At 36.0% G+C, this 11,612-nt stretch overlaps 1 protein-coding gene across 2 annotated transcripts; it reads left to right on the plus strand.

The window, feature by feature from the left end:
* The first annotated feature begins 265 nt into the window (after positions 1–265).
* LOC114416732 (1-acyl-sn-glycerol-3-phosphate acyltransferase 1, chloroplastic-like) lies at positions 266–11,217 on the plus strand. 2 transcript variants are annotated; one of them, XM_028381713.1, is made up of 8 exons: positions 266–403; positions 509–549; positions 632–698; positions 942–1,103; positions 1,202–1,608; positions 6,787–6,888; positions 9,996–10,290; positions 11,120–11,217. In XM_028381713.1, the coding sequence occupies exons 1-7, from the start codon at positions 352–354 to the stop codon at positions 10,206–10,208; spliced, it is 1,044 nt and encodes a 347-aa protein (XP_028237514.1). In that variant the 5' UTR covers positions 266–351; the 3' UTR covers positions 10,209–10,290; positions 11,120–11,217. The 2 variants fall into 2 exon arrangements, with proteins under 2 accessions (XP_028237514.1, XP_028237515.1); XM_028381714.1 differs by having other exon boundaries at positions 632–692.
* The last annotated feature ends 395 nt before the right edge of the window (positions 11,218–11,612 follow it).

The raw sequence follows: 11,612 nt of genomic DNA on the forward strand, positions 1-11,612 counted from the left end.
TTATGAAACTCAAACAAAAAAATGTTCATAACTTAAGTTAATCCTTAAAAAAATAAAATGAGATCCAATTTGATTTTGTTATTACCCTTATGTTGTCACAATACAAATTTCAGAGTAACAAATGTATTATTTGCTCTAATTTATCATACTTTTTATATGTTTTAGATTAAAATTTGAATTTTTATTTTTTAATGTAAACATTCTACCATGAATATATTCAAGGACAACGAAAATAAGTAACTATTTACCTGAAAAATTGATGAGAATGAGATGATACCTTGAAATTTGTGACATCGAATTTAACCAAAAATAAGCATTTGGTGGTAGTTATCATCTATCTATTTCCATGCCATGGAAGTTACTCCTCTCTCTTCCCCTTCTCCAATCCATCGTCTCCATCTCCGTTAGTCCCAACTTCCCTTCTTTTTATCTCTAATAACTCTTCACTTTTTTTTTTGTTTTTTTTTTTGTTTTACTCATCATTTGCTTCCCTTCTTTTCCCTTGTAGGTCACAAAGAAGCGAGATTCTTGGCGGTGCCTTCTACCCTCGTACGTAATTCTTCATTCTTTCTCATTTTTTTGTTTATATTGGTTTTGGTTCTGTTTGTTTGAATCTCATTCTATATGGCAGTTGTGTACTCGTAGAGGAACAACAACTTATGTACACCCAATTTTGAGGACTTCACATAACTGTCAGTGTGTGCGCCTCTCTTATTTGCACTCTTTAATATTTTTTTAATCAGCAAATGTTAGTTGTAGTCGGATTCAAACCCACGACCTCTTTTGCATTCTTAATAATATCTTGCACTAGTGTAATTTTGGTGTTTATTTATTTGTTTGTTTGTTTGTTCCTTCTTGATATTTGGTACATTTGATAAATGGATGATTGTAATTTTTATTTATTTATTTATTATGCGTCTTGACTTCCCTTTCCTTTATAGCTCCTCCATGTAGCTTGCAAGCAATCTCCAAGAAGCATGAAAATGTGTCGTGGTTATCTGTTAGTCCTAAATTGCATGTTCAGAATAAATTCCCGAGAGATGTAGTTGTAAGATCTGAACTTACTGCTGCTGGGTCTGCTGGAGATGGCTATTTGCTACCTGGTATGCATAAGATGTTCTATTTGTTTAGAGTATGGGATTTATGTATGAACTGAGATGCCAATTTAATTTGTCATGTGCTGATCTTTGCTAAATTGCAGAGCTGAAATTGGAATCTAAAGTCAGGGGAGTTTGTTTTTATGTTGTCACTGCCTTTTCTGCCATATTTCTTTTTATGCTGATGCTGGTTGGGCATCCATCAGTGCTCCTGTTTGATCGCTACAGAAGAATGTTCCATCATTTTGTTGCCAAAGTATGGGCTGCACTGACTGTAGCGCCATTTTACAAAATTGAATTTGAGGGATTGGAGAATCTGCCACCTCCAGATACTCCTGCTGTGTATGTTTCGAATCATCAGAGTTTTCTAGACATATATACTCTTCTTACTTTAGGAAGAAGCTTTAAGTTCATAAGCAAGACTGGGATATTCCTCTTTCCAATAATTGGGTGGGCAATGTTTCTTTTGGGTGTCATCCCTTTGAAGCGCATGGACAGCCGAAGCCAGCTGGTATTCTTTCACTATTATTATTGGAATCAATTTTAACCAGTTCTTCTTTAACTGAATTCTAAGAGAAGATATTTTGAGAATCAAAAGAGAAAAGGAAAATCAGAGAAAATGATAGTGAGTTTTTTATTAACCACCTTACTTTAAGTATACACGTTTGTATTTATAGACAGAACTGATATTAGATCAGCTGTCACAACTAACTATCAGCTGTTAACTAACTAACTATCTAACTAAGTCCAAACTAAGACTGCAGTTGAATAACCGCAGGTCTGTACAATACTCTAATACCCCCCTCAAACTCAAGGGGTTGAGACTTTGACAAAGTCTCCATCGCATTGAGTTTGCCTCTAAGAAAAACAAATCTGGTTGGAGAGAGGTTTGGTGAGTGCATCTGCCCACTGGTCAAGAGTCGGAATGTGATGAACAATCAGTTGCTTGCTGAGCACATTTTCTCAAACAAAGAAGATATCAATCTCCATGTGCTTTGTTCTGGCATGGAGAACTGGATTATGAGTGAGTCAGTGAGAGTTACCTTTGATTACCACAAAATATAACAGGAGTTCTGAATGGTACTCCTAACTCAGTTAGCAAGGTCTTGATCCTGGAAATTTCTGCAGTGGTTTGAGCTAGACTTTTGTACTCGGCCTCTGTGCTGGATCTAGCAACTACTTTCTGCTTGCCAGACCACCAGGAAATGAGATTAGAACCAAAATATACAGCTGCACCAGAGGTAGATCGTCTGTCATCAATGTCAAATGCCCAATCAGCATCACAAAGTGCTCTAATGAAGTAAGGTTGACCCAAAGCAGCAGGTCTTAAATGAAGACCATAAAGAACTGTGCCTTTTAGATATCTTAGAATTCGCTTCACTGCAGCCCAATGAGCATCCAAAGGATTTTCCATGAATTGGCAAACTTTATTTACAGCAAAGCTTATCTCTGGCCTAGTGATAGTCAAGTTCTGTAATGCACCTATTACAGAGCTATACATAGTAGGATCAGTAAATAGATCTGAACCTGTTTTAGTGAGCTTGCAGCTTGAAGTCATAGGGGAGGAAATAGCTTGAGCTTGTCTCATATTGGTTTTCTGTAGGAGATCTCTAATATATTTGCTCTGTGTAAGCAGTAGAGAATTATCAGATAGTGTCTTGATTTCAATCCCAAGAAAATAATCAAGTTGACCAAGTTGCTTGAGAGGAAACTTTGAATTAAGTTGAGAAGTGAGCTGTTGAATTAATTGAATGGAGCTGCCAGTTATGATGATATCATCCACATAGACCATAGATAAACTGCATGAGAAGAGACTGTATAGATGAACAAAGAGGGGTCACATTTACTAGCCACAAAACCAAACTGAATAAGAGTAGACTGCAACCTCTCAAACCCTTGTCTAGGAGCCTGTTTAAGCCGATGCAAAGCCATATTTAGTTTGCAGAACAATGAAGAATTAGAATCTTTAAAACCTGGAGGTTGAGACATGTAGACAGTCTCCTTGAGAAACCCATTCACAAAAGCATCGTTAACATCTAACTGAAATAGTTTCCACTGATTAGTGACAGCCAAGGTCAGAATAAGTTTGATGGTGACGGGCTTCAACTTGATTATATCCTTTTGCAACCAACTGAGCCTTAAACTTGTTTACTGAGCCGTCAACATTTTCTTTCACCCGAAAAATCCATTTGCAGCCAATTGCCTTTCTGTCAGGTGGAAGAGGCACTAAGTCCCAAGTATAATTCTTCATGAGAGCATCATATTCTTGTTGCATAGCCAATTTCCAATTGGAATCAGTTAATGCTTGCTTCACACTGGTTGGTTTACAGAGAGCTAGAAGGAGAGAAGGATTAATTCTGAGTTGATGGATGCCAGATTTTGATCTGGTTTGCATTGGATGAACATTTGTTGTTCTGGGAGGAGAAGCTGCAGATCCCAAAGAGGGGGAAGCTGAACTAGAAACAGAGACTAAGGTGTAACAGTGACATTGGTGTCAGCAGCTAGAGGGGCTGACTGAACAGAATTATTTGGATCAGAAAGAGACTGATCAGAGGGTAAAGAAGTCTGAGCAGGAGAGGACTGATCAGAAGAGGAGTTATCCTGAATATTATTTTGAACAGGAGGTATAATAGGTGTGGAGGGAAAATTAAAATGAGTAGGGGATGAAGAAGGTTGACTAAGAGATGGAGCAGATTCAAACAGGTCAGCATAAGGAAACTTAGACTCATGAAAAAGAACATCATTAGAGATGAATAGTTTACCTGAAGGAGAGAGACACTTAAAGCCTTTATAGGAAGTGGAATAACCCAAAAAAAGACATTCATGAGATCTGAAGTCCAATTGGTGACTATTGTAAGGTCTGGGCAAGGGAAAACAAGCAATCCAAAAGTTTTGAGAAAGTTATAGTCTGGTAATTTGTTGAGAAAACTTGATATGGAATAGTGAAATTTAAGGAAACTGTAGGTAGTTTATTTATGAGATAAAAACAGTTATAAGGCAAAATCCCAAAATTTCCGAGGTAAAGAAGCATGATGCAACAAAGTGAAACCAAGTTCCACAACATGCCTATGTTTTTTTTCAACCACTCCAATTTGATGATGGGTGTGAGGGCATATAAGTCAGTGTTGGATATCACAGCTGGCCAAAAAATGTGCCAGGGGTCTAAATTCCCCTCCCCAGTCAGTTTGTAGGCTTTTAATTTTGGTATTACATTGTAACTCAGCCGTTGCTTTGAATTTTTGAAAGACAATAAAAGTCTCAGCTTTACTTTTGAGAAGATATATCTAAGTAAATCTGGGAAAAGCATCAACAAAGGTAATGTAATATAGAAAACCATTAGTAGAAGTGACATGGAAGGGTCCCCTCAGATCACTGTAAACCAATTCTAAGGGAGAAGAATAAACAGAATCTGAAGAAGATGGAAGTCTATGCGACTTTCCTACATCACAAGCAGAACAGAAATCAACCAAATTTTTATTGACAATGGGTATTTAACAATGCTGTAATGCACTTTTCAAAACATCATGATGTGGGTGACCAAGTCTATCATGCCAAAGAGTACTAGTCTTATTACATGGATTTACAGTTGAATTATCAGAACTAGAAAATGGATTTATAGTTGAATTTTCAGAACTAGAAAAGCAACAAGAGGCAGAACCAGAAGGAGAGTTCTGAAACTGAATGTTGGAGAAACTGTAGAGACCATCAGGACCAACATTGCCTTGAAGTAAGACCTAGCTGAGACTCAGATATTTGAATATTAATACTTGATTGTCTCACCCACTCAGACACAGCTGAAATGCTTTTATATATTAAGAGTTCTAATACAAGCTGTCTCTCTATGGCAAATGACTGCAGCAGAGAGACAAGACACAAAATATAAAATAACAAAAAAACTACATATATAAATCTAATAGACCTCATTGGTAACCTGAGATTTCCCAGCACAATAGTTAGAATGAAACCCAAAGTAATCACCATTGTCCCAAGCAAATTTACTGACACTAATAAGATTTTTAGTGATGCAAGACACATGTAAAAGATGATTAAGAGACAAAGAACAAAGACACATTGGAATTATGGGGAGAAATAAAAGTAGAAGATCCTGAGGAAGTAATAGGAAAACCATTGCCAATGAACTGGTCAGGGCCTTCAAAAGGCTCAATTTGTTGGATATTCTGAGATTCTCCAGTAACATGGAAAGAAGCACCTGAATCAGGGATCCAATTAGCTGAATTTGGCTGAGACTGTGCATTAGTCTCTAGTCAGCATAGCACTGGGAGGATTTTGATAGTTGTTGTTTGTAGACCTATTCCAGGCACTAAAAGTGCGAGAATCAGCACTGTTCTGCCTTAACTAGTGTTATTTTGAGCATATCCAGAATTGAAGTTGTTCTGTGGCTGGCTTGAATAATTCTCTGAAGAGTTTTGACTGGTAGGGTCATGAAGAATCAAAGTTGAACATTGTTGATAGTGTGCTGGTCAAACCTATAATGACCAACTGAAGCAGTCTGGCCTATTTTAGACACTTGACAATGGAAATTAGCGGACTGGCCACCACCACGGTTGAAACTGCCACCACCGCTAGAACCACCAGGATAATTGGGAAAACTTTCAGGTTCCGATTGTTGAAGATTCTTGTTTGGCACTGTGTAGCTGTCAGAACCATGTGATGAGAAAGACTTGATGTTTTCTTGTGTGTAATTAATTGAAGGAGAATCAACAAGCATTTGTTTGTGAAATTTGTTCAGACGTGCTTCGTGAACTAAAAGAAGTTCTTCGATCTCTGTCATTGGTAGAGGTTCGAACTTACTTTCAATTACAGAGATAACAGAGTGATAATCGGATGGAAGACCTTCATGAATTGAATCAATATGCTCCTAAAGCATGTTAGGACTTCCAACCGAGGTAAGAGAATCATAAATCTGTTTGATTTGAAGAAAAAAATTTTGCATTGATTTTCCTCCAAGTGTTGTGGCTCGTAGCTCGTAATTCTGTGTGCAATTGATGCACCATAGCTCTTGTTTGCTTATGAAAATAATTGTGAATCCTTTCCTATATGTCATAGGAATAAACACATCCTAAAACACAAGATAGAATCGACGTTGAAAGCGTTGATTGAAGCCACATGAAAAGAACTTGATCGTCCTGTTCCCAAGCTTCATAGGCAGGATTTTCAATTCCAGCTTTGCAATCTGCTTTGGTGAGAAGTCACAATGGAATTTGTGGATTTGTGACAAAGCGTTGAAGACAATGAGATTTGATAACAGGTTCAACCTGTTGGTGCCATAGCAGGAAGGTTGATTCATCGAGCTTGTGAGAAATTGAATTAGGAAAGGAAGAAGTAAGGAACGAGTTGAAGCGGCCATTGTTGATCTTACCGAGCTCTAGATACCATAACAGAATTCTAAGAGAAGATATTTTTGAGTATACATGTTTGTACTTATAGACAGAACTGATATTAGATCAGCTGTCTCAACTAACTAACAGCTGTCATAACTGAACAGGCTTTAACTAACTAACTATCTTAGTTAAAACTAACTAAGACAACAGTTGAATAACTGCAAGTCTGTACAAAACTCTAACATTTTTAATTAGAAGTCGGTGTTTTCTGTGAAATTACTTTCCCCCTTTGGATTAAATGATACCAATAACCTCATTCATGGTTTTGTTTGCTTCTTAACATATAGGACTGTCTTAAACGATGCATGGATCTTATCAAGAAAGGAGCCTCTGTTTTTTTCTTTCCAGAGGGAACACGCAGTAAAGATGGAAAGCTAGGCACATTCAAGGTGAGTTTGTGTAAAAAAGTTTGTAATCATTATCATCTTTATAGATAATTATGATTTAAGAAGCAAACTGATGGACACTGGGATCCAAGTTAGATAGGAAAGGATCCATTAATGGATTGGAGGTTGTTAATTATTAGGAGTGTATGTGATAAAAAAATTGATTTTGTATTAGCAATGTTGTCTTAGAAAGCAGTTATGTATTGTAAACTGCATGAATAATAGCTTTGGTTATAGCTTGAGTAATTAGGAAGTGTGTAGTTATTTGCTGTATATGGACTGAGAATGCTTTGTAGGAGACTTTTGTCTCTAGGAAAGCAAGTGTATTGTTGTATTCGGTGTGATTTCTGTGTTCAATATTATATTTTATTCATTTATCAATTGGTGTTCTATCATTTTGGTCGACCTGCTGAATAGAAAAGAAGAGGTTCTGTGGCCAGTGAATTCATCATTTTGGCACAACTAAGGTGATTGAGAGTATGGATTTGTTGGAATAAAAACTTGAAGGCTGGAAATTTCCTTTATTGAGAGGCTCTTGAATCATTGTAAGAATGTTTCTCTGGTTAGTACTGTGAATTCCTTTCTCCCACAAAAGTTGAAGCACCCATTGATCTGTGTGGCACTGTCCTTCACCAATTTGAAAAAAACTAAAACTAAACACTTCATAATTTCCACTGTCACGGACAAGGCCAAAATGGAAACGAGTCTCAAAATAAAAAGCGGCAAAAAAAAACTATAAGAAGCAATGATATGGTGGATGCAGTTGCAGCAACAAAGAGAGAGAGATGGACAGACCCTGTACAAGCAACCATTGGTTGTGTTATATTTTATTATTATAATATTATAATATTTAAAGGATAAATTTGTATTTTTAGTAATTTAGCCAATTTCTTTTCCTTCTATTTTTACTCTAACCAAACAATTAAAAAGAAATTATGTTTTTCATTTGGCAATTTCATGAATCCAAACAATACATTAGAGTAACTGAGGCACCTTTGACTTGGGAAAATTTTAATACAGCCTTGTTGAAAGGTTTGGAGGGGGAAATGCTGAAAATCCTTATGTAAAGATGAAAGATTTGAAGCAAACAGGGACTATTGATGACTGTATTGAAGATTTTGTATTCTTGTCTTCCTAAGATAGGAAATTGCTAGAGGACCAATACTTGGGTTATTTTGTAGAAGACATATTACAACTTAACATTAAACGGAAATTGCATACTTTGAAACCTCAATCTCAGCTTCAGGCCATGCAATTTGCCAGGGATAGAGGCAAAAATTTCAGATCTTCTTGTACTTGTAGGTAGTTATGGGTGGCAGAATGCTCGTGGCAGTTTCAGCACTTCAATGAGGCTGTTGAAGAGCAGCATGGGAGGAAGTGAATTGGGACTATTATTGTTTCAAGTTTTGTAACTGTCTCATCTAAAGAGCAGCAATTGGATTGAGGAAAAAAATTTCGAAATTTGAATTTTGAACTAGGTACATCTGGAAATTTACATAATGATGATTTCTATATTCGGGAGATAATGAAGCCCTAAATAGTGATGGGGAAGAACTCATTTCCTACGTTCAACCTTGGGGACAAGGCTGATTTTTCAGCGAGCAGTAATGATGGGAATTAAGATTCAAGTTAGTTAGGAAAGGATCCATTAATGGATTGGAGGTAGTTAATTGTTACCAATTTTGTATTAGAAAGCAGTTCTATATTAAAAGTTGCATGATGGCAGTTATGTATGGGAAATAACTGCTGCCAGTTAAGTATTAGGAGTGTGAAATATATGGATTTGATATGTTTTAATTACAGCAGTTTAGTATGGGATTATTTCCCTTATTACTCATTATTTAGTTTCCTTATTAATAATAATTGATTGATCTTGTAATCAATAATGATCCCCTTTTTCATATTATAAATAGCATGAGGTGTGGTCTACATTGACACACATTACACAGTAAAACATTGTTATAAGGAGTATATATCTGATAATAGGTTGTATAATTAAGAAGTTTGTAGTTATTTGCAGTTTGTGGACAGCATATTCTCTGTAGGAGACTTTTGTCTCTGGGACAACAAGTGTATTACTGTATTGTGAGTGATTTTAGTGTTCAATATTATATTTTATCAGTTTATCAATTGGTGTTCTATCACAAACAATTGTAGATCATGAGTTAGTTTTTATGTTATGAAGAAAAAAGGGCAGAGGTCGTGAATAATTGTGTCCACTTCTTGACAAATAAATGAGATGTCATAAAGGGATGGAAAAATAAGACTATAAGGGTAAAATATAATATTTTCACTGGTAGCAAGATGTGTTATAATCACTATCTTAAAAATTTAATAGACCTATTTATACTAATTATTTAATTAATCATATAGGTCTATTACTAGAGAGTGCTGCTATGAATACAAACCTAGCTATTAAAATAACACAATACAAAAACAGTACTTACTAAAATAATATGATAAAAATTAGGCTAATATAACTAAAACTTGTCTTTGATAAGAGAATATAATACCTAGGTTGTATAGAAGTGTATTCGGTTTCCCGATAGTGATAGATTAGTGATATTACAAAAAGTTAAGAATACTGGCTATGAAAATTAGGATGTGACACATGGGAATTTAACGGAGTGGCATAGACTGGATTTTAGTATGAAGCTCTTTGTAGAAGAGAATAAAGTTTTTGGTGGTGAATTGACTCTTAGGATTTGACTTGTGCATTGTTGTTAAGGCATGAATTGTGTCTTGAATGTATATAGATTATGTCATTCACTTACTAAACTAGTACAACTAGTACAAGCACAATATTTTTTTTTTGGTTACTATGTTATTGGTATGAAATATCCACTGGCTTTATCCATAATTAATCTTTGTCGGAGAACTTGGCTGGCCCACCTTTGGTGGAGTTCTTCCTTCACAACCTTGTTTTTTCCATCCACAAGACTTGAACCCGAGACCTTACTTGAGAGGATCGAGTCCAGTACAAGAACAAGAAAGCCTTATCCCATATATTATTTTTAACTTTTATTTTCTGCTTGATATATATTCTGTCTATGACTTCATATCTCTGAGCTAACTTAATTCTTTTGTAACTTTCCTTGGGGGATGTGCAGAAGGGTGCTTTCAGTGTTGCTGCAAAGACAAATGCACCAGTTGTACCAATTTCCCTTATTGGAACTGGTCAAATCATGCCTGCAGGAAAGGAGGGTATAGTGAACCTAGGTTCTGTGAAAGTGGTTATTCATAAACCTATTGTTGGAAAGGATCCTGATATGTTATGCAAAGAAGCTAGGAAGACAATAGCAAGTGTGCTGACTCAGAGCTGAGAAATATACTGCAAATGAGTTCTTTTAATTTCAGTTGCAAGAGACTGAAAGCCCACCCTTTGCCATGAAGTGCACTGAGAAGGTAAATAATCAAAAGCATGCCAGTACCCTGATTAGGGAATAGGGATATTAGTATCTTGTATCAGGTACACTTCACTATTGTGTATAGATTGGCTGTGATCAGACATATACATTATTGATTTATTTTGGTTTACGTGAGCTATTGTATTTATTTCCTATTAGTACAGGCTTAGTAAATTAGGAAATATCTCATAATTACAGGGATCTGATTTCAGAACAGGTTGTCTCTTTTATTTCCTAAATTAGCTCTATGTATATATACCTGATGTGTTCTCAGTATTATGCAATATAAAAATTAATTCATTATTCCCTAAAATTCTAGATGGTATTAGAGCCTATCCTAAATTTATTGGTGGGCCTCCTGTGTGTGTCATTCTTCAAGCGGGTAGCCTTGAGCGTGAGGGGTGTAGTGTTGGAAAGCCACATTAATTGTGGTCACCCTAGGTAATTGTGGACAAAGAGGGATGTTGAAGTCCCACATTGTGGTGGGTAACCGTGGGCAAAAAGTGGGTGTGTTGAAGTCTTACATTGGCTAGAGATAGTGCATATAAGTAAGGAATAATTCTCACTTCATAAGACAGTTTTGTGGGATTGAGTTGGAGCTAAACTCACATTATAAGGCTATTCATTATTTGTTATAGCTATAAGATTAAAATTTTGCAATAGGGTCTTGTGTGTGTATGACTTTCTTTATTCATTATTTGTTATAGCTATAAGATTACAATTTTGCAATATAGTCTTCTGTGTATATGGCTTTCTTTTCTTTGGGTGATGTTTCTGAGATGAAATTATCTTGTTTTATACTGAACATTTTGTTACTTGTGGTGCAGTCATGCTTTGCTCAGGTGGAACTATCTTGATTGATGTTGGAGCACCTGACATTTTTAGGAGGATTTTTGTTTTTTTTTTTTTTTGGGGGGGGGGGGGGGGGGGGGGGGGGGCATTGTTACAGAAGAATTACACGATTTTAAGTGTGATGCTTCAGTTTGGAGTTGTTTCTCGCTTTTATAAGGAGATTTTAATGCTTCAGTTTGGAGTTGTTTCTCGCTTTTATAAGGAGATTTTAATTGGCAAGTCATTTGCAGCCCACACATTTCTGCAAGAGAAAGTCGTAAAAGTAATGCTATCCAAAACTAGTGTAACAGGGTGTGGCTACGGTGGAGAACTTACGAAGTTGTCCACATAGTTTTCAGTTTTCACTTTGTTTTACCGGGTACAACAGGTATGTTAAGCTGTGTAACCTGTTACATCGGATATGTTAACCTGTTACAATAAAGTAAAATAAAAAATAGGAAATCTTAAGATTCTTAGAAATATGTCTAT

The sequence above is a fragment of the Glycine soja genome, chromosome 6 (assembly GCF_004193775.1).
Source record: "Glycine soja cultivar W05 chromosome 6, ASM419377v2, whole genome shotgun sequence".
NCBI lineage: Eukaryota > Viridiplantae > Streptophyta > Magnoliopsida > Fabales > Fabaceae > Glycine > Glycine soja.